This window comes from Atractosteus spatula, chromosome 24 (assembly GCF_055471065.1).
Source record: "Atractosteus spatula isolate fAtrSpa1 chromosome 24, fAtrSpa1.hap1, whole genome shotgun sequence".
Lineage (NCBI taxonomy): Eukaryota > Metazoa > Chordata > Actinopteri > Semionotiformes > Lepisosteidae > Atractosteus > Atractosteus spatula.
The window spans coordinates 13,511,397-13,534,690 of NC_142729.1; the positions used below are offsets into that span (position 1 = coordinate 13,511,397).

The 23,294-nt window shown below is 38.0% G+C and overlaps 1 protein-coding gene across 1 annotated transcript; it reads right to left on the reverse strand.

Moving 5' to 3' along the window:
* Positions 1-4,581: 4,581 nt before the first annotated feature.
* LOC148815939 (cytosolic phospholipase A2 gamma-like) lies at positions 4,582-22,133 on the reverse strand. The gene is made up of 13 exons (XM_088904792.1): positions 22,027-22,133; positions 21,507-21,705; positions 19,215-19,326; positions 18,422-18,562; positions 17,779-17,832; positions 14,608-14,679; positions 13,171-13,284; positions 12,919-13,038; positions 12,024-12,071; positions 10,167-10,271; positions 9,146-9,300; positions 8,306-8,471; positions 4,582-4,760 (listed from the first exon to the last, which is right to left on the reverse strand). The coding sequence occupies exons 1-13, from the start codon at positions 22,116-22,118 to the stop codon at positions 4,582-4,584; spliced, it is 1,557 nt and encodes a 518-aa protein (XP_088760918.1). The 5' UTR covers positions 22,119-22,133.
* Positions 22,134-23,294: the final 1,161 nt, after the last annotated feature.

Below are 23,294 nucleotides of genomic sequence, written 5' to 3' on the forward strand. Positions count from 1 at the left end.
AATTACTGTACTTTGCATGATTGGAAAAAAATGCGTGATTGCGAAATGCTGTGGTGTTACTTTTACAAAGACGGTCAATGAAAAAAAGAACATAAGAGGTTGAGCTTTATTAGCTCCACCTTGCGGAAATTCCGGATACTATTATTTTGCTAGCGGTATTTACCGGTAACTCGCGGTAGACTGCGTACAGCGTACCGGAAAATAATGCGGTATCGCCCGTGCATTTTGAATGGCTGCATCTGTAACTAACAAGGATGGGACATTAGCTAGCCAATATGATAAAGGAATGACTTTTTTGTTTATTTCTTCAGCACATTTATTTGAACATTTCCATTGATTGTACAAGCACTGAAAAACTGTTCAATCCCTAGTTCATCAGGCATTTTCTTTTACTATAACAGATATAAAAACTCCCTTGCTTTTAACAGAGCGTTTCATAATTTCTAACAACGAAAATTATTTAAACTGCGACACTTTTATCACGAGATCAACAAAGACAACAGAAAAAGATATGTGTATAAGATACTGTCCATGGGAGTCCAAGCTTTTTTATCTGTGCTAAGTAGTCTTTAAAATTTCTTCATTAGACAGTGAAGTCAAAATTCCGGGATGTGCCTATATTAGTACACTGGGCAAACATTCCGAGGTGAAATTCTTCCAGCACGGGGGTACCTTTAAAGCGGAGATGACGGCACCGAATATTTTTGGTGCGCCCTCTATTTAAAGCCCTGGCCAAATATGAAGACAGTACGTGCAATTATAATTCAAACTGAATTAAAAACTACACATCCCAGTTACCATGGTGGTGCTTGTGATCATTGCGTTTAACCAACGAAACAGGGCGAAAACAGCAAAGACATTTTTCCAAGAATGTTTAGCCTTTGTCACTAATGACACCACTTAATGAAGACATAAATATAGAAATGAACAATTAATTGACTTTTATCTTTCTAAATATCACAACATGTTCAAATCCAAGTCATTTTAATAACAATGGGTAAACTGGGTAAACTATCACAAGGCTTTAGAGAACTTAACATTTTTATTATCAACAAATTGTAAATATGACGTTTACATTGGCTTAATTAGTTTTTCACTTGAGTATGTGGAGGATTGTGAGAGCAGACCCCCCCTCTTAGGCTACATTTTTATTAAGAAATGGAGGCTGTATGCGTTACAATATAAACATTTACTGTCAAACTTTAAATCAACAGTTGATTTTAAGATGATCTGTCAAAGTGCAATGAAACACAATATTGTTGTTGTTGTTATTGTTGTTTTTATCCTGTAAAGCGTTTTGAGAAGCCACCTTTAAAGGATCTATATAAAGGCACTGATTCTTATGGCATGTGTTTTCTTTCTTCTTTTTTTTCAGCATGGAATAAACCTATTACAGTACTTGATTCTTTTGGATGCCCGGTTTTGCCAGGGATTCAAAATAAAACATGGAATCACGTGTCTAAGGAAATAGCAGTGTACCTGCTAAATACGCACACAATTCCCTCTCAACATCCTCAACAGGTATGTTTGTTTCAATGCTCTTTGGGATATCAACCACCTCTCATACCAGAATCCTCCCCAGAATCACCTGTCCCTTCAGTCCAGGAGTATATATCCAACTTGCAGGATTTTTGGAAATTGGCAAAAACTACCCTGTTGCGTACAGTGGACCAGCAAAAGAAAACCATCAACCACTATCGCTGTACGGTACCCAAGCTCAGACGTGGACAATTTGTGTGGTCATCTACCCGTAATTTACCACTTCGACAGTGTTCCCGCAAATTGGGCCATAGATACATCGGACCCTTCCGCTTCGTTTCCCAAGTCACGCCAGTTACCTACTGTTTGGTCATTCCACCCGCTCTCAGGATTCACCCTGCCTTTCACTTTTCACTACTCAAACCCTACCATAAATCTCCATTGTTGCGACCTCAGCCTCTTCCTCCCCCACTTTGAATAATTGATGGTATACCAGCCTACACAGTAAATGAAATCCTGGACTCCAGCTGGCGTGATGGGAGATTGCAATATCTAGTTGACGGAAGACTATGGACCAGAGGAGCGTTCATGGGTATCTGAGAAAGACATTCTTGACCGCACATTAATTCATGATTTCCATTACTGATTCCCAAACCATCCCGGGAGGGTGTCAGGAACCTCCCTTAAGGGGGGGGTAATGTTATAGTTCCAACATCCCGCCACCAGAGAACACTCCAACCAAGTACTTCATCCACTCGGGAGAGGCTTAGGTTAACCACACTCTCCCTGTTAATTCAGTGCTCAGTATTGGTGCAGACCTCTTGAGCTACAGGCCTTATATTGTGTTATCTTCTCTGGAATCCTTCTTGGTTTTTGGACTTTTGGTTACCCTCTTGAACACGATTTTTGGAATTCATCTTGGAAACCTTTTGCTAAGTTTCTCCTAGATTTTTGGCTCTTGACCATTTTTCTAGTCTTTGACCATGACCCTGGATTTTCTGTTGCTTCAGTGTTTTGTGATATCCTGCCCGCATAGGGTCCATCCCTTTGCTAATCACTGCCCCACAGTGTAACAGTAGAAATGGGACTTAAATATTTTAGTTTAATTTCATGTGAAAATAATACATTAATAGAAAATATATTGAAATCAAATCCATTAATGAATTAGTGTTTTCAATATTTTTCTGACACATTTATTATTATTTTCCTTTTCATTTTTTTTCAAGCACTGGCTAGCCTGGTACAAAGGCTGGAGAAGCTCCTTATCTCCTGATCTATCAGGAAACAACCCATTAGACTGCGATCCTTGAGCATTTCAGTGACAGTAGATCTGGGACTGACATTACTCTGACCATCACAGGAGTCCAGGCTGAAGATGCAGCAGATTATTGCTGTCAGAGTTTACAGTTGCCCAAAAGAATGTTGGTACAAATACTGTGCTACACACCCTTACAAACATCTCCCTCAACAGGACTGTACAATGACTGAACTGCTGCAGCTGGGACCTCCTGCAGAAGCTGAGAGTGAAGATAAAGACACAGGATAGCCTGAGGAGGTGCTGGAAATTTCATTTAATTGTTTCGATTCCATTTTAAATTAGTGTTGCCATTTTTATAGTTTCTTGGTTACTCTCCATTTTGTGAAACATACTGTAAAGTCAGTTCTTACACTTCACAGTATTTTGAAGGATATTATTTCTTCTGTTAAAGAAGGTAATTCTGCCCAGTAAGATGCATTCTTCTCAATATTTCCAATATTTCCTATTACATTTAAAACATAAAATTCAATCTAAGACAACATAATTAACACTTAATAATGCCTATAGTAAAGAGTTCTTTATTTTCAATGTTTATTTTCAAAATGTCCTGATCAGGTCATTATTAAACAGGTGATTGTTACTCTAAGTAAATTATAGAGCATTTTGCAAACATTTCACTCCTTAAAGGACAGTTGTACCTTTCCTTTTCTGTAATTCATTAAATTAAACAATACAAATTAAACATTATACAGGTGTTCTCAATGTACAGGTGACTGATAATACCTTTAAAGTTTTGTCCAAAAACATAACTTTGTTCATGGGTTAGATTATCTTCAAAGGTTATGTATCATATCGATTTTAAGATCGTTCTCTATATTTGCAAGCTATAGAAATAAAAGTTTATCGGGGCTATTTGTCTGAGACTATTATGTGGAAATTACCCTCTAGAACTAAAGAGCCAGTAAACATTTGCATGGTCACTTGATTGTTCTTTCTGCCAACTTTCACTTGACTATACACTGTGTGACTTCATGGTCTGAGAGTTGTGACAGTGGCTGTGTAAATAGTGGTGTCTGTCTTGGTACCTTCAGCCCCAGTGTCCTCTGCTTTCTGTTCCAGCCTGAGCTCGCAGTAACATGGTGAGTTAAATAATGAAACTCATTAAGTATATTACTTTTAACTTGTCTCTGAGGTGTTTCTGAAGTCACTGCGTTGAGTTAAATGTAAAAAAAACATAAGCAACATCCTGCATATGTCTGAAGGATAAAATAATGAGGTTAATTGTTTATTTGACTGTTTAGATTAGAAACAAAAAGAGGAACAGCCAGGACCTTCCTCCAGCGCAGGTCCACTTACCTTAGGTGAGTTAAAACTGTTTCTTTGATTTTTCTTATAAAAATCTGAACTTTTTTTTTTAAACTGTGGTTTGACACTGCACAGCAGAGACTCTGAAAGCGATAGCGATTAAAAATGAATCAAAAGTTTTAAAATATTGATCATATGGCATTGTCTTAAAAACACTGGCCTGAAATTATTAAAGAAATAAAGGAGATTAAATTATTCTCAATCACTATAATGCAGACTTACAGATGGAATCACTTTTAACCTGCTTTACAAGGGAATAAACTGTCCATTATACTACACTATATTGCAATTGCTGAAGCACCATTTGCTTTGTTCTGACAGTGTTGTATTTATTGCTGGAAAAAGTATAAAAATCTTAAAAAATTGAGTGATTGACCAGTTAGGACACAAAACAAACAGTGAACACCCCTAGCCCCTCGGCTCCTCTATACTACTAACTCAAGTGAATCACTGAACTCTTCTGTTGTCATATTTTGATTCTACTGATGTTTCTTTTTCCTTTTTGCATCCACAGCATTTTGAATCTCAGCGACGATCTTATTTCTATTGATCTCAACATTCTTCTTAGCTGCTTTCAGGAGATCCTGAAGCTCATTTTCACTGTAGGACATTTTGCGAGTTTTGTAGGCGTTCCTCATCGCTTCAATCTTTTCTTCACCTGAGGAAAGAATGATGATGGTCAGTGGAAGGATGTTGGATTTTGACCCAGAATTTAAGAATAGACCTCACTGGCCTGTTGTGCTCATTGTTATTGTGACCAATTTCAGAAGAATTTGAGTCCATCAGAAGGTTAGTTCTGACAAGTTCGTTTCCCTGCTTCTCCAGCTCTGTGGCTGCTCCCCTTTAAGGTCTACCTGAAAGTAAACCTTAACCTTGTTTTACTTTGTCATTTATTGTCCATGGTTATTTAATCAGCTTGTTTCTTGTTAGTTATCATTCAGAAAGATACCAAAGTACTTTATATTAGTACTGTAGGTGGAGATGCTGTTTATCCACCAGTGAACTGCTCACCTGAAGCAGCCATTCTGACCAGCAGCAGATCTAGAGAAATACTGACAGCACTTCACCTGGTAATCCCTTAACGAACAAATAATTTTCAATAGCACAAATCATTCAGGATTAAATTGTTGTTGTTATTATTATTATTATTATTATTATTATTATTATTATTATTATTATTACTACCACTGGACATAAAAACTACTAAAAGGGTCCCAATCAATCTTTTTTTTTCAAAGTGTTACTCTATGCGATTCTCCAGAAAACAGATTTTAGCATTTTTAAAACATTCCATTTGTTCACCTATTACTAGAAAGCCAATTATTCCTGGTAAGGGCTACAGGTATATCAACCCAGGAATCACAGGGTGCAAGACAGGACAGCATCCAGGTGGGGGACTCAGCTACATTGCAGGTCTTGTTTTCTCTGAAGTCTGTTTCTATATATGAATGTACATTTCTGGGATGAGTCTGACAGAAAACTAAGAAAACAGATGCCACAAAATACAGAAAATATTGAGCATATCTAAACATTGCATGAATTATTAAAGTCTAGACTCTGTAAAGCTGTTCCTAAAACAATGGGAGGTTATTAAGACAAAATCAAAGATTTGGGTTTCATACTGCATGAGTGGCTTTTGTTGTATTAATGTTGTGAAATACTGTACAACACAATATTGGTGAAGACATTAAGGAACATGGTAATGCTGTATTATTTTTTTTTTTGCTTATAAATGTTTGACTCTTAGAGTAGTGTTCTGTTCAAAGCTGTGCCCTGGGAATTTTGCGTTGTGTTATTGTATTGCATGTCTCTGATAAGTGGCAAGTTTGGGGTAGTCTCAAAAGACTTAGTGCTTCCTGTTTGATTAGACCAGAGCATATGGGGATAGATAGGAGGGCTGATGGCCTGGAGTTTTGGTGAAACAGGAGGAGGTTGCCTGAGAGCCTGCAGAGAATGATCTCTGATACACTGGGTTTAAAATTACTCTGTGTGTCAGCACATAATAGTTCTTCAGTCATTTCAAAGAAATTTGGGCAGCATTGCTGTTTGAAAGCATATTAAAGTCATGGAACACCTTGTAGTATTAATTCAGTTGTCAAAATGAAGAAGAAAATATTTGTCAATTAGCTATTGTTCATTTCAGTGAATGATGAAAAACAGAACTACAGTAAGTAGTACCCATGGGAGTCCTGATTCTTAGCAGAAACCTACAATAGTCATCTTACGGCAGAGGCTCTTTTTCCTTGGGGACTTAACCAGGAAGTGAAACCCAAAAGGCTGGATGTTGTTCGTTTAGCTGTATAATTACTGAGGCAGCCACTCAGATTGCACATCAAAACTCAATACTGCAGTAAAATGACTCTGTCATAATGCTACATAATGATACATCACACAGCTCAGAGAATTTTCATTGGTCAGAGAAATATGATAGATGGCACTTGTGGTAGATTGATTATTTTTTATAAAAGGTAGCACACTTTTTATTTTCATCTACTTGTACCACTACCAAGGAAATATATTTTCAGCTACCAACATTTCCCTGTAGTAAGGCTTTAGTTATGATTCCATATTAATATTCCATTTTAAGAGGATTTAAAGGCATACTGTAGGACAACAGAATATATTGAGCTAATGTTTTTATTAACATCTAACACACCACTTATTGATCTATCTTGGCCAGTGAAGATTCTTTTGGCAGGATGATTCAACTTCTTGAATCACACTGCTACATGGTGCAGCCAGCTTTCCATGAGAATGAGTTCTGATGCACATTTTGAATGGCTGTATAGTTTCCCAAAAAAATATTCATGCCAGTGAAGCAATGTACAGTAACTGAAAATGTATCCATTCATCCAGTTTCCAACCATCCTATCTACCACAGGGTTGTGGGGTAGCTCGTCCCAGCAAGCAACAAGCTCAAGGCAGGAGACACAAAGACTCTTGCTTTGAGACGTAAAACCGAGGTCCTGACTCTCTGTGGTCACTAAAAATCTCAGGGCGTTTCTCGAAAAGAGTAGGGGTGTAACCCCGGCATCCTGGCCAAAAATTTCCCATTGGCCCTCACCAATCATGGCCTCCTAATAATCCACATCTATGAATTGGCTACATTACTCTGCTCTCCTCCCCACTGAGAGCTGATGTGTGGTGAGCGTTCTGCTGCACTATGGCTGCCGTCGCATCATCCAGGTGGATGCTGCACATTGGTGGTGGTGGAGGGGAGTCCCCATTACCTGTAAAGCGCTTTGAGTGGAATGTCCAGAAAAGCGCTATATAAGTGTAAGCAATTATTATTATTATTATTATTATTATCAATCGTATGAAATCATGTAAGAATCACGTTTTGCATTGCAACAGTGAAAGTACAAACGTTTGCATTATGATGTAATAGCCTGATATGATTTTTGCTTTCTGTGATCATTTTCAGATTTACACTACTATATGTTTTCTTTGGTCTTCACACAATGGGGTCTCTCTGCTGAACTCAACATTCAATCTACTCAGTACTTCAGCACATTCCATCCATTTATGACTACTGCAATGAAGTAAAAAAAGTACAATCCATCTATCTTCAAACTGTTTTTTTTCCAATTCAGGGTAACAGGAGAACCAGAGTCCCTGTAACCCTATCCTAGCAAACAACAGACACAACGTGGGGTACACCCTGGATGGGTGTCACAGGGCAGACACACACTTACCTGTACACTTAGGGCCAGTTTTCACTGAAGCCAGTGAACCTACCACTATGTCTTTGGACTGTGGGAGGAATCTCCACACAGATAGCACTCCAGGTCTGGAAGTAAAGAGGGTGCCAGTACTACAAGGCAGCAATGCCACCATGTGCCACCATGTTGCAAAACTTAATATTCCAAAGACTAACGAATTAGACTAAAACTTCATTTAACTGCATGACTGAAATGTGACTGAAACTAATTCAGTTTGTTGGCTAAAAGTACTGTAAGTGAACTTTAGTTAATTTTTAGTTGACCAAACCAAAATTACAAGTATGGCTAAAATACAATTATATCTAATAGACATTTTATTCAACTTAAGTAAGGCATTAGATATATCAAATATTAATAATCAAATTAACACTGGGTTGCCTTGCAACCATAAGTCTTGTCTTTCACCAACCAGTGGTGAATTTCTCACAGCAGTGACATGAATCCTGTAGCTGAAATCTAAAATGCCTGCTGGTTCACTTGCCTCCACAGTTGTCCTTGTTGAAGAGAGGGAAGTGCATGACAGTGGGGGTGTTTTCACCCTTGAAGATGTAGACGCTTGATGGACAGCTCTTCTCCTCACTCATTGCTGGAATGGGTGGGAAGGGAATTTTGTTCTTTTCACAGTATTGAGCTGCCTCGGTGACAGTCTGAAAGGAAGAAAAAACACAGAGACTGTCCACCCTCACTGTCATCAACTGATCAGTCATTTGGTCATTACATTGTAATAAAATGAAAAAATAAACAATTGCAGAAAAACAAAAGCATAGCTAATTTTTTTTTATCCAGGCAAACTGTGGATTTATTATTTGGTTATAAGAAACTACAGTTTGAGTGCACAGACTGAATATCCAATAACTTTATTTATTATTAGGAATATTAATATTATTATTCTGTTCCTATAGTATTCTATTCTATTCCTATTATTAATAGGAAAGCCCTTTGCATAACTAACCTGATTTAAACTAGAAAAAATATGGGCAAATTATACACTTATGGATCTTTAATCCAGAAAGTAAAATTAAGAGGCACTGATGTTTAAATGTGTACTGTACCTGGTGAAACCTTAGAGATACAGTAGGTACAGTACTTCAGCATCTTCACAGAAACCCAGAATTAGGCCAATATTTGGCTACCAGCTTGTCGAAGGCCAGCTTTATGGTAGAGCAGTTTGAAATAGAAATCTGACATTGGCACACCTACACTGTAACTGAGGGAATAATCACCTAGACTACAGGAGCTCCTACTACAGCCTGAGCCTGGGCCACTGAAGTGTGAACTCAAGACAGCAGAACATGACGTCACCTAGTATGATGTACTTTACCATGAATGGGTCTCCATCGCTGAAATCAAAGGACAGAATGAGCTGCACTCCCCTGTCTCTCCTCAGGACCAGTGGGTAGGCACTGTTGATGGACAGACCAGCATCTATGAGGTAGATTTTGTCCTCACTGACCAGCTTGCTGGGGAGGCTGTTATCTAGGGATTGTGTAAACACAAGAGAAAGAGTTCAGAGGTGTATTCAGGAAATGGCAAGAAGCCACTGTACTAGGAACTGTTCTAGGAGATCTGATCTTATGACACAGCAAATCCATGAAATCCATGGATTCACAGTTTAAAAATTGAAAAAGGTGGCTAACAGCAATATTTTAAGAAATAAAAGTCAGTGTTACAGGTTGGTCTTAAACTTTTACAAGTTCATCCTGCTATGGTTCTCCAATTTTTTAAGTTCTGTGAAATTGCTTTGCTCTTTGAGTTATTTTTTATATACCATTCCAATGTGTAATGTAAGTGTTTCCTTGATTAATTTTTAAGGTTCAGTTCAGTATCAGAATGACAGTAGTCCTGGATAAAGGCACCATCTTACTAGGTTCTCATAATTCACCACAATAAGCATAATGCTGTATTGTGTTATGGGATACAATACTAAAATTCAGCATATTCAGATTATTACATCATCACTTCAAGATTTCAGCTGCTGGCTCACATACAAATGGGAAGAATAAAGACCTGTGGACAAGCTTTTTTAACTTGTCCATCTCTCAGGGACATTCACTAATTTGTTATAGTGCTTTACAAGAGAGTTTGTGCTGATGGGAGGTGTGGGGTGTCTCTCTGTGAGGTGCCTTGCAGGTCAAGTCAAATGAGGACCCAGACCAGCTAAATCCATCTAACTTTATGGGTGTTTGGCCAGTTGTCTGCAGCTACTTGGGGAAAGCACAGTTACAGCTGGCCTAGTCCTGAACAGCTGACTAGTAGATTGGAGACCTGTTTCAGTGTTGGAACCAGTCCTAAGCACTGTTACAAGTTATTTTCTGTGCAGCTGCACTATATTGGAGTCTCACCTGTGTTGGGGTATTCATGCAGGAAGTTGTACTTGGTTCCCCACATCCAGCAGCTAAATATTTTTAAAAGCTTGTAGGGAATGATGAATGGGCACACAGCAAAAGCTGAAAAAATAGATAAACATGACCTGTTGTTTCTGGGCAGGAAAAGTTCAAACATTTTCAAGCATGTAAGACTGGTACAATCCAGTAGACAATATGATTCTATTGAGCAATTACTATTCCCAAAGATTACATTCTTGGACAGAGTTCTTGTATTAACTGGATTCTTTTGGTGTTGACATTATAGCCATATTTTGCTGTTATGGTACAGTAGGTTCATCTAACCAAGAGGAACAATGACCTTTAACCTTCAGTCATTTCTTTTCTGGACAAAAAACACAGGATTCACCATTTAAGGTAATTTAATGTGTATATTTTACCTCTCAAAATGCCACATAGGCATAAATTAAAATCAACATGATGGCACTCTATCTTGCTGTTTAAACATGTTGTTTACAGTAATTGCCATTGTGCCAAATAAATATCATCAGAACATTATTGCCAGCCTGATCCTCTAAATATAGTGATGCACACTGACGAAATTCCATTACACTTTAGTTTAGACATGATAAAATGTCCAGTGGAAATACTGTACTTGTCAGAACTCAGTCCTTCAAATCTGTATTAGTGGCTGCTAGAAAAAGAGGAGGAAGGAATAAAATTGTTGTTTTTTTATTCTGGAAATGCATTTAAGACACCAATTGAAAAATTTAGCCAAGTTAAAAATCCAGTATTTTAATCCAAACTAATTCACTGAGATGCTATCGTCACTTTGAAAGTCACTACAGAAGGTCTGTGTGTGCATACAGAACAGTTTTCTCCAAAAGTACTCATACCCTTGATACAATGTAACTGAAAGTTGATTTAGCAAAAATGCAAGTGAACAGTCAGTATTTGTTGCACAAATCAAATTCAAAATTTTCATGTTTAGTTATTCGATTTAACAAATTAATGTACCAAATTAATGAATTTGTTTTCATGATTACAATTTGTAGCCAGCTGTACACACCACACTGTATGTGCCAACACATGAACAATGAGCTAGGGTTTTCACAAAATAACTAAACAGGCTGACCCAGAAGTGTTTGTTGGAGACTGAAATCAGTGAAGACTAAGAAGCAAGCTTAGACAAGCAAGATTTAAACAAACAAACTAGAGATTTTCTGAAATGAACGACACTACAAAAGATTGCTGCTCTGGAATCAGACCAGATAAGATCAACCAGATACACTCCAAGGCTTATACGAATGTCCTGCACTGATATACTAAAGGACATGGCCTTATGTCATCTTGAGAAGAGACAACTGTGAAGAAACCTGATACTCCAAAGCCCTCAAAGGCTTTCCTTCAAAGAACTAGCCCAGTATTTGTCTACAGAATCAATAGTGAAAACCCAGTTGTATTTGTGTCAGTGGCATTTGTGTTCCTTTCCTCCTTCTCTGGATTCATGAAACTATATGCTATTTATCTATCAATCTGTATAGGTGGGCCCAATGACTTCTACTGTCTTATAACTATTTTTATATGACACTAAGAGCAATCAATTCGATATTAACTGCCCCAGTCTCTCTCTGTGCTTCTGTATCTGTTGTGTTTCCCCCCCAGAAATAATTCATGTATTAATTATCCATAATCTACAGTATTATGGTATTATAACCATAGTTATACTGTAGTATTGATTAGTTTGATTAGTATGTATGTAGTATGATTGTGTTTGGCTGGCTAGTGCTTCAGGTGTGTAAAAGCTATCATGTGAAGTGAGGGGTGCCTGTACATCTAAATCATAGAACTGTATATTTTCCAAAACCTACTTACCTGCATTCTCTGTTGCTTGCGTAGTGACCATGAGCTGTTCATTTTCTTCTGAAATGAACGTGAAACCAAACATTAAATTAGAAATGCAAGTATTTTTAAAGGCTGCCAAACACATTCCACTTGTATTAAATTATGTGGGCATCTTATGTAGCAGCGAGATTGTTACGAAGTCTGTATTAGTGGTAAAATAGTACTTTAAAAGACCAGAATATATTTCTATGAAATTCAACAGTTAAGCAATGTAGTAACTTGAATTTTAGAGCACAAAGAAGTACCATGTTTAGTATTGTTTCTGCATTTATTTGATTCTCACAAGAATGTAAGCATAAAAATTCAAACCACCACTACCTGTTGTCGTCATATTTGTGAATTTTGTTTCCTTTCTTCTTCATAGAGGCAAGATAGTGACAAGTTCCTTACGTGTGACTTCTGACACTCAGCAGACAGTGAGAAGGGCTGCTGTGTACTGAATCATATGCTAGAGAACCCATTGCTGTCTTTACACAAGTGAAAATAGACCAATTGTCTACAATAGGAAATGTTAAAATAATGAAATAAGAACTTATTTTAAATAATTAAGAATTCAGTGGAAATTAAAATGTATTACTGTATAGGAATTGGAAGGGAATGTTTTTTTTTTTATTTTTACACAGTTTTGTTTTATGTGCAGCAATTTTTTTTGTCTTCTGGTAACAGCTTCCAGGCTTGTTCTATTTCATGATTCAGTTGATTTTTCTGTTGGTGGAGGTTTGGTAAGTGCTGCTGATGCTTTATGGATGCAGTGTTAAAGGGTTTTTGTCATAACTTATGAGCAATCTCTGTAAAACATTGTGATTGCCAGATTCTTACAGCATCACTAACTCTCTTATTTCAGGTGAATAAGAGACACACTTGCCTTCAAAATGGTAAAAGACAGCTTCAGAAAGAGCTGATATCATTCTTTGCTGGATGTCCTTGCCGACGATGTCCCATGTATCATACATCAGTGAGACCAACTCGTGTATCACCTTTTCATCTGGTGGACAGAAAAAACAGAATAAAAGAGTCTCACACATGGTAGGAGGCAGATGGGGGGAAAAGTTTCCTTTCAGTTGTAACCCTTATTGCATTCTGAAGTCATGGTAATTCACATGTAAGAGAAGCATACCTTTGACACTGTTCTTCATAGAGTCGAGGATGTGTTTGCAGTCTTTGCCACAGAGGAAGTTCCGATGGAGGTCAAGCAGCCAAAAGATCATAGCACTCTTTTCACATTCATCACCTGTGAATTAGACCCACACTTCGAGTACAAGTTTAGAAAGAAATCAGATATGGAAACATTTTGTTTCCCTTACTGGAAAGCTAAAGAGTGAATAGCTATAAAAAGGGGCAGTGTGCTATATGAATCCTGCATCTAGGCCTAATTCAATAGCTAATAATGTAAAGCATAAGCAATATAATAGAAAATTAATACATTAATAAATCTGTCAGTTCACTATTGAAGTTTATAATTCAGATTTGCCATTAACTCAGCCAAGCAGGAGCCTGTGTACAGTAGGCAGGCTGAAATTGTCACTTCAAGAGAACTACAGTCCTAACAGGGATACTCCCAAACACAACAGAAAAGTTCTAAACTAAATTAGCCTTGAAATGGAAAAATAACTGCAAAAAGTTTGGAACAGGTAAGGGTCTGGAAGTTATGAAGTACAGACATATCCCAGAGAAAAGATTATATTAATGTGTTCACAGATATACTGGGGTGTTTAGAGAATACCAGGCCTCTACGAACCCCTACATTGGCTTATTTTCCAGTAGAGTGCTTTCTAAAAAAGATCAAACCTGCCTTTTCTAAAAAAAGTTTCAGCTAAAGAACTGTGGTAACTGTGGAAACTTGTAAGTTGCTAGTTGACAGACAGTGAAAGCTACTTGAGCTCTTTGTGTACTGTAAGTTATCATGTTGGCCCCAGTTGGTCAGAGGAAAGAAAACACAGCAAATTATTCTAAATACCCCACATATCACCACATCACCAAATGCATTTTCTACACTCTAGGACTGCAGAAAGAGAACAGAGCCCCAATGTTCTACGGCTGTGATGCAGAATAGCCTTAATAATATATTTCAATCATAGACTGTTATTCTTCCTAGTCTAACAATGTACTGTGATTATAGGGTCTTGTTCTCCAAACTAGCAGGTTTGATCAGTAGCTGATCCAGCTGTGAAGACCTCAGGCAATGTGGGAGCTCAGTGCAGATAAGAAAAACAGAGAAAAGGGAACACTGAATGAGAACTTAGAACTCATCTCCTGATCAGTGATTGAGTGAACCTTAGCTTGAACAAGATACAGTCAACGTGGGATTGCCTGGATCTGACAGTGGGGGATGTACAGAGTCTTCAGGTGTGATATTTCTTGTACCAGTCTTGGCATTCAGTCATTACTGACTCATATTGTCACCTGTAAGACAGGCCAGAGTGGGAGCACCCACTTGGAAGTCTTGGCTTGAAAGACAGTTACCCGGAAATGGATTATTGTGGGTATATTAAGACTACCCCTAAACTCTCAAATCAACACTGAGTGCATGTGACTCAACTAGATTTACTGTTACCTAAATGGAGGTCTTCCTCATCTTCCTCCACATCATTGTAAAAAGAGAACACATCTTCAGAGGAGGGTCTCCCTGTGAACAGAAGAGAGGGCGAGTTATTCTGTGGTTTAATTCTGACAGAGATACCTTCTGATTTATTGATAACCCACTGTGAGTTTATTTCCAAATGTGGTCATATGAGGTTTTCATACCAATATGCTTATGACAAAGAATTAACAGAGAAATGCAAAAATGCAAAACAGAGAAATGCAAAACAAAGGGGATATTCATGTGGACACTGCATTGAGGAGAGATGGGAAGATGGGAGAGGAGAAGGACTAGCTCTAAACTTCAAAACCAACGTTCTGGCACAGAATTCAAGCCAGATAAAGTCAAGGTCTCAGAACCTGTATGGCTGAAACATAAAACCACAGTGCATGATGTTACAGACTACCAAATTCAGAAAAGGATTATACTTCTACTGGATATTGTTGGAGATTAGACCTCTCCTCATGCAGATTTGGAAAAACAGTAGGAATGTCAGAAGCTGACCCTGGGATGGTAGACATGCTTAATGACTACTTCCTTACTTAGAGCAGATACTTGATTAATTGTGTATTTTCAAAGAAGTTAGGACAGAGTGAGAAAACAGGATGAGAAAATCATTAAAGAAAAATGATCATAATCTGGTGTTGTCCTTAAGTGTTATATGCCTTGGAATTATACAGGTAGATTCCAGATTAAAGTTCCATTTCAATAAAGCAGACACTGAAGGAAAAAGAGTTGAAGAGAAGCAGAATGGAGCAGGATAGGCATGGAACCGGTGCAGAAAGGATGAAAACAGTTTAAAGATAGATCATCCTAAGAGGGAGTTAATCAAAGCCTAGAAAACAGTAACTTAAATAGTTTAATAAATTTGTTAAGTGAAATATAAGGAAAAAGCATGGGTAAATAAGTTTTGTTTTACAGTTTTACAACAACAAAGGTCCTGTGAAGGATGGAGTAAAATCAGAGTGAGACATGGAAAACCTTTAAATAAGGAAAAAGAAATAACTCATGTGTTAAATGAATATTTCACTCTGGTGTTTAGAAAGGAAGAAATAAACTCTATGCCTCAGGAAGAACTAAGTTCTGTATTAATTAGTATTAGTATTAGTGCAGAGCTATTACAGATACTAGATATATAAAGGAGGCCTAAAGAGTTCAAGGCTTTCTGTTACACCTTGGTCCCTTATGCTTCCCCTGAATCCAGTGAGCACTGTGTTCAATTTCAACAGTGTGTCTCAGTACGATCATGGAAGAGCTTGCAGTGTGAAAAGAGGCAGATATTGTAGATCTGAGTCAGGACTGCCCTGTTCTTGCTGCTGGTGGAAGAAAAATCCATAATTACAAAGCCTTCAACAGAGAGATTAATCACATCTTTAAAAGGTGAAACCCTGGAACCATGTTATTGAAGCTGTAGGTGTGGCTTCATTCACTAAACGGATCCAATTTCAGCATCCAATTGGGCCACATAGAGTAGTTCAAATACCCTCCTATCAATAATCAACTTTATAGTAATTTTATGTAATGGAGAAGCAAATTAACAATTTCAGTTCCTATCAGGTGAAGAACAAAAATAAAAAGAATTAAGTGATGATTTATAAATTAAATTGAATAGATCTTTCAAATATATTGTAAATGCACAATACATACAGAAACTGGTCACAGATCTGTAAGAGATTTCCCACATTTATGTATTTTATTAAAACATTTCTATGACACAACGCCCTTTAATGTTTTGTTAATGTTGGGTTCATTGCAAGATAATTTCCACTTTGAAATACAATTGTCCATGAAAATTTCTCAAACAAACAAAGGAGCCACTAACAACCAGAGGAATCAAATTATTGGGTCAATTATTGTCAGTTAGGAAGAAATGGTGTAGTGGGATAAACAATGACAAAATTGATCCCTCTGAGTGAGAAGAAACTATATTCTAATTTCTAATTTTAATTGATTCACCACCATTTCATTATTGATTCTTTCAAGCAACTCTAGTGTTGCACATAATCACACCTGTTTCAATGTGTAAAAGGTTGTGTACCTCCAGTAAGAAGACACCAGTTTTTGTGGAAAAGAAAATCAGAAAATATTCTTACCTCCAGAATTCTGGTGCAGGTTTCCATGTAATTTCATATTTCTTTTACGATGGAAAAATTTGTATATCATTTCTGAAATGAAAAGAGTTTAAATCAGAACAATGGCTACATGTATGTTTCAGAAAAAAAAAGGAATTGACAAATGTTTTAATTTTCTAACTACCAAGTCTTGAACCATATACAGTATGACTCAGCTCTGTGGACTCAGTTCCTGTATTGTTTGAGACAAGACACAGTTAATTAATTTCTGAAGCTTTACCCTGACATTCTGGAGTTGATTTACTATAATTTACAGTGTACTATTATAGTCTTGCTACATTGAGCATTTCAAAGTCAAAGTTCAACCTGGATCATTTCAGACAACTGTGCTTTTCATTGCACTTCATGAAGAAAGTTTAGGCTTTTATACTGAAATATATATTTATAAAAAATAGACAACCCAACCAAATAAAACAGCCTCCAATTAAAGCACAAGATCTAACTCTATAGCGTAGATATTGCCAGTTTACAACACGTCAGTGTCATCTGCCATCTGTGACCAGGAATTCCTTGAGCAGTACTGGAAAATCAGTAGAGATACTGTACCAAAGGACTAGGTAAATTCCCACTTACTATAACACCAGCCTACACAAACACCTGATCTCATCTGCCATCAGAAGCTAAGCAGTCAGCTCTGGTGAGTAATGTGGATGGTACACTAGGTGAATTTACAGTACCAGGGCATCTTTAGTTTTCTCTGCAGTTCTGATCCATCTGGAATCCACCATGTGTCTGGCTTCTTTCAGGAAAAAGCTGGATCCTTGGGTGAAATACTGTACTTACTTCCAAAAAGGCAAGAGGGGCCAGGTACTCGCCCTCTGGTTTGTAACTGTTCGTGTGCTCTTAATTGAGAGCAGCACCACTCCTCCTGCCACACCCTGTTTCCCCTAGGTTGCTACAACGGCTGTAGTAGTGTGTCAGCCTTACCAATATGTGAAAAGTACAAATTAGGTGGTCAAAAATTAAAAATAATACTGAATTCTGTTTAAAAAGTGCACAAAAGTTAAAATACCTAAAATAAACTTCTCGTTCTCCCTCATATCGCCTATGGCACTTCCAAACAGTCCTGAAGAAACACAGAAGAGTATGAATTGAACAGAAAAGCTGGTTCAGTGTTGAACTAAACTACAGTATGAACTACAGTGAGTCCTTCTTCATCCCACAGGGACCCCTGCAATCTCCCAGGGTCACCAGTTATTTGATTATCTTTTGTAAGGCTTTTTCACACTTCTCATTATTATTAGCTGTTTACTTATTCATTTATTAATTACTAAGTAATTGTAAAGTATTAAACATTCCTATTATTTCCTCTCCTAACACATCAGTCTGCTTCAAATCAATAAGTGATGAGACAAAAATAATGAATAATCGATTAATCACTGGATTTCCGCTTGGTCATGCAACAGAAAAGGTCAAGAAATGATTTCAAGTATATTAAAAACTTACTCTTTCACCTATTAATTTTTTCTGCATTCCTTAAAGGAGAATAACCTTGATGACATACAATTTTAAATAATATTGTTCATATTAGCTTTAACTATTAATATATTGTTAGATTACACAGATATTATATACTGGCCATCCTGAAAAAATAACATTCTAAAAATAGAAGACGTACAAAACTGCTATGAGTTTCTAAAAGAAGGGACATAGACCTTGCAAGTATAGCATGCCCATCTCATCTTTGTGTTTTATCTTGTTTCCTCCACGGAATTGACTCCCTAGGGCACTGGTGTCTACGAAGGCTCCATACTCAGGGTATCCTGCTTCATGACGGGTTATTTCAAACCACGTCCCTGCAAGGGGAGAGATGGGGAGGAAAGGAAGACAGAGAAACAGAATTCAAGAATCTTAAATAAATCAAGAAGAGCACATTGCCAGCCAACAACTTCCACTGCAATATTATCACTTTATGTAAATTACCTCGCTGCTCCTATCACTGATTTAAGAAGCTGCACGGTGTTTGGTTTCTAATGTCAAACACCCACCATCTTCTCAAGCACAAGAACTGCTTATTTTACTGTTGCTGCTTCTGAAGCACTTGCTACTAACACCACTACAGCTGCCCTGGGTGCAGCATTGTGGACGATTGTGGTTTGGGTTCAGATCCCTGTCGAGACACAGTAGCTGTGCTTTTAAGCAAGGAAATTTACTCAGCTTGCTTGAGCAAGATGCCCTGATTAGTGCAAGATGTAAGGGATAAATGATGTTGAACGTAATTTAATTTAGCTGTTACTTCATTCTGCTTCATGCTGCAGCTGTTGATACTTTTACAACTGCTGGTAGTGCTACTACTGCCATTGCTTTGAGAGATACTGCTGTTGTTGCTACGAGCATTAATATGTAATATTATATATTACAAGAATTCCCTAGAATATTTTTTAAGCCAATTCATCCCTATAATGTTGGCCTATAGAGCAAATACAGTATATGAAGTGGGAGTCTTGCCTTTGTTGTATTTTTCCTTGTCATCCAGCTGTGACTTATTCACTGCAGCATAGATGGGGTAAGGGTTGGTCATTTCTGCATCTTCCTCCTTCGAAAGTTTGCGATCGTCCATCTGGAAAGAACCAAGTGTGTATAAATAACCATCAAAGTCCAGAGAAGAGCCACAGGACACATTCAGTTCTGATGAAAGGCTGAAGGCACAAAGAGGACAAACACAACAGATCTGAATTGAGCGTTTTCTGTATTGTGAGAGATGAGAGGAGACACAAATACTAATATGCAAATGAAGGTGAAGAATGATATGCACAGTGTGAGCTGGATGAGGTGGTCTGTACTGCCACAGAAGCTATGATTGCTGCTGGAAGTGGTGTTTGTTGGACCCTGCGGTCTGTGTGGGTCCAAATGCTCCGGTATAGTGGCGGGGACGCTTTACTGTAGTGGGAGCCGTCTTTCAGATGACACATTAAACCGAGGTCCGGACTCTCTGTGGTCATTAAAGTGAAAAATTGGATTTGGAGTTATCCTGGTGTCCAGGACAAATTTCCCCCCTCAGCCTTTATTGTGGCCTCCAAATTGTCCCCATGTATGATGGTCTGGCACCCCCTCCAGGGTGTACCCTGCCTTGTGCTTGTTGCTTGCCTGGTAGGCTCTGGCTTCCTGTGACACCATAGAGTATAAAAGTGGTTTGGAAAATGATATGACATGATGACATTTGCCTAATACTGTGCTGTGTTTCTGTACTCACCAAATGACAAATACAGCAATTGGTTAGTGTAAAATCACTGCTGCTTCAGTTGCACATGCCTCAATTTGAAAAAAAAGTCTCAAGAAATCTCACGACTTGCATTTTGTGCAATTTTGTATCCAGCCATTCAATATATTTGTGGGGGAGAAAGAGATATGCCTTACAGCATAAAGTTAGGTTACTAACTATCAAATGGTCTATCTGTTTTTGTAACTGTTATAAAATCATTGGTTCATGGGTTAATTGAATCATTCTTGTCTTTCTATTAAAAAATATAATCGTTAATACTTTACAATCCTGCTATTGCTCTGTAAAGTATTCACAAAGCAGTGTAGATTTAAAGAAGGTTTTGTTCTAAAAACAACACAAAAGTAAATGTTGTTTTACACCATTTGTATCACTGAGTATGTAATCGTCTCATTCTGTTCTGCATTGTCACTGAAAGTCCATATTTTAAATTTAAACCAGTTCTCACAGCATGATGCTGCTGGTGTCGGCCTGGATTGAGCACAGATTCAATGAGATGAAGGATGAGGACAGCAAGGTTGAGCACTTGATTGGTCATGTAAAAAATATAAAAAGTACAGTATGTATATATTTTATATTGATATATGTACATAAATATAAAAAGTATAAAAAATGGGTGGTATGAATGGATGGATGTTACAGCTTGAAAAGATTAGTTGTTTGTTAAAATATTAATATTGTTAGCAAATTTACCAGTTTCCTGACAAATACGTGTTTCTAACAAAGACTGAGTTTTGTAATTTCTTTGTAATGGTTGATCTACATTAATGGGATTCAGCATTTCTACCACTATTTCCAACTGTGTAATTTGCAATCTATGTGTGCTAGGGCAACAGATATGAGCATTTTCATGAGAATATCTATATGAGAAACTCAACTTTTTGCTGCTTTTCCATTACAGATTCAGTGAATGATTATCTTTTATGGAAGATGTCTGATATCTTTAAGGGAGCTGGGACTCTCACTTCAAATTCATCTTGAGAGAACCCCTCTCTCTGGATTAGGTCACCTCTTTAAGGTGAAAATGAGTAACACAGAGCTGCAATTTGTCAGTCCAGCTTCCCTCCCAGCTACTGTAAATCACAATTGAGAGTGCAGGTGTTGAACACTGCCAAAGACAGATGCTACACAGAGCTGGGTCACCCTGACGTCTAGTGGCCAGTTAATGTAACTGCCCCCAAAGGTGTACTAAACACCTTCTACTTCATTGTCTCCTGGAGGGCTTTATAGAATCACCATGATTTTTGCTGTTATTGGTATTATTAACACCAATATTTTATTTTTTTCCTATTTATATCTGAACATGAAAATAAATCCTTTGTCACTTGCCATTTGTCCTTTCTCTTCGCAGGCACTTTTGAGAAATCTGACACTATATCTTATGGAAAAAAGGACAAGTTCACAAACCGACACCCAGACAGGGAGAAAGAGACACTGCAGAATGAGACAGAGAGCTTAACTTACATATAACTGGTTACATACTGTACAAACACACATACAAGAAGGACAAGAATGCTGACCTCTTTCACCACCATGTAAACAAATATTGCCGCCCAAATATCTGTACAAGAAAAGTTCTCATCCTCTATTGTCTTCATGATTTTCTGCAAACTTTTTATAATGCTGAATTTTCCATTGTTGAGAGTTTCCACCATTTTTGTCTCCGCATCCTCCACTTGAGAGGACCACTGTTGGTCACGGTACAGAGAGGACATACACCTGCAGTGTTAGACACACAAACACACAGAAAACATTTCACCAGTGTATGCACTGTGCACAGCTGAATTCACAGCCTGAATCCTGAACCTTCTGAATTTGCAGGGTTACAATGCACACCTGACAGATCTATTGCTCTTTCAAATCTTTCAAGCACTTTGAGAAGCCACCTTTAAAGGCGCTTTATAAAATACATTTTTTAATTATTATTATTATTGTTATTATTAATATTATTATTATTATTATTATTATTATTATAATTCAAAATGGGAACTGAATTCACAGGCTCATAGCTGATCTTGGAGCCCAGTCTCTCAGACTCACCAGGTGGATCCTGACACTCCACACAGGTACATGATGGTGTCCAGCAGGTTCTGAGCCCCCAGCTCAGTTAAAGTCCCCATGAGAGCCACCATGGCACGCAGACCCCCCCCAGAGCCCAGCACAGCAATGGGGGGAACACAGTCCTGATTGAGGAAGAGAGGAGAAGACAGAATCTAACACAGAGGTCATGGAGGCCAGGTCTAGTGACCCAGCGACTTCAGAAACACCATTAATAGTTACTTGGCCTTACAGTATCTTCTTTTCATTTTCCTCTCCTTCTGTCTCAAAGAGGATGGAGCTCTTACTTACTGATTGAAAGGACTCCCTTGTGATGCTCATAGATGCTGGGTTTATGTTAAATACTGATATTTTAAAGTATTAATTTTGAACCATAAAACCATTTGTAATTTTTCTGTAAAAAAAACATCTTCCAGGAGAAAACCTGTGATTATTTCTAAAGTCATATTGTTCTGAAAAATAATTTTGTCTATTTCTCTTACAGACAGTGTGCAGCAGTAAAGTGTCTGGTCTTGCAAACAGAGGGTTGTGGGATCGTTGTCCCATTGCTGTGCTGTCCCGCTACACTTCCTCTGTACTGCTCCAGTCCTCCCAGCTGTACAAATGCAGCATTGCTGAGGGTGACCCTGTGGCAGACTGGCCTCCAGTCCAGGAGGAGAACCTTCAGACCTTCCATCAGTCTGGACAGCAGCGTGAGTTTGAGCCTGAGCAGCTGTTAGACTAGAGTGTGGACTTTACATCACTGCATACAGCTTGGGGCGGTGCAGTGTAGAGGGTTTGAGTGCCCCTTGCAGACACTGCTGTTGCACCTTGAATGAGGTATGTCTCTCCAGTTCTTCCGGTTCACCCAACTGTATAAGTGGGCACCAGCACTGCTCCTGTTCAGTTAGACTTACGAGCACTGCTGGGGAAATGCCTTGTGACAGACCAGCATCACATCCTGGGGGAGTCATGTGGTCTCTCGTCTGCTTAACACTTTAGAAACCAGGATGAGATCATGCCCACTGAGCTGCTGCTGAAATCCGTTTAGCCAATTAATTCCAAATGTGGCAGACGTATGCACTGGGACATTTCAGATTAAATCATTAAAACTGGTGGTAAGATTTTTTAATCTTCCACAATTACAACTCTCACACCAATCCCTGTGATAATGATAAAAATGAGCACAGCTATTTCCACGAGTCTTTACTAGTGTTTTGTTTCTATTTACAATCGTATATGTATTTTATAGATGCAGCAATGTGGATTGT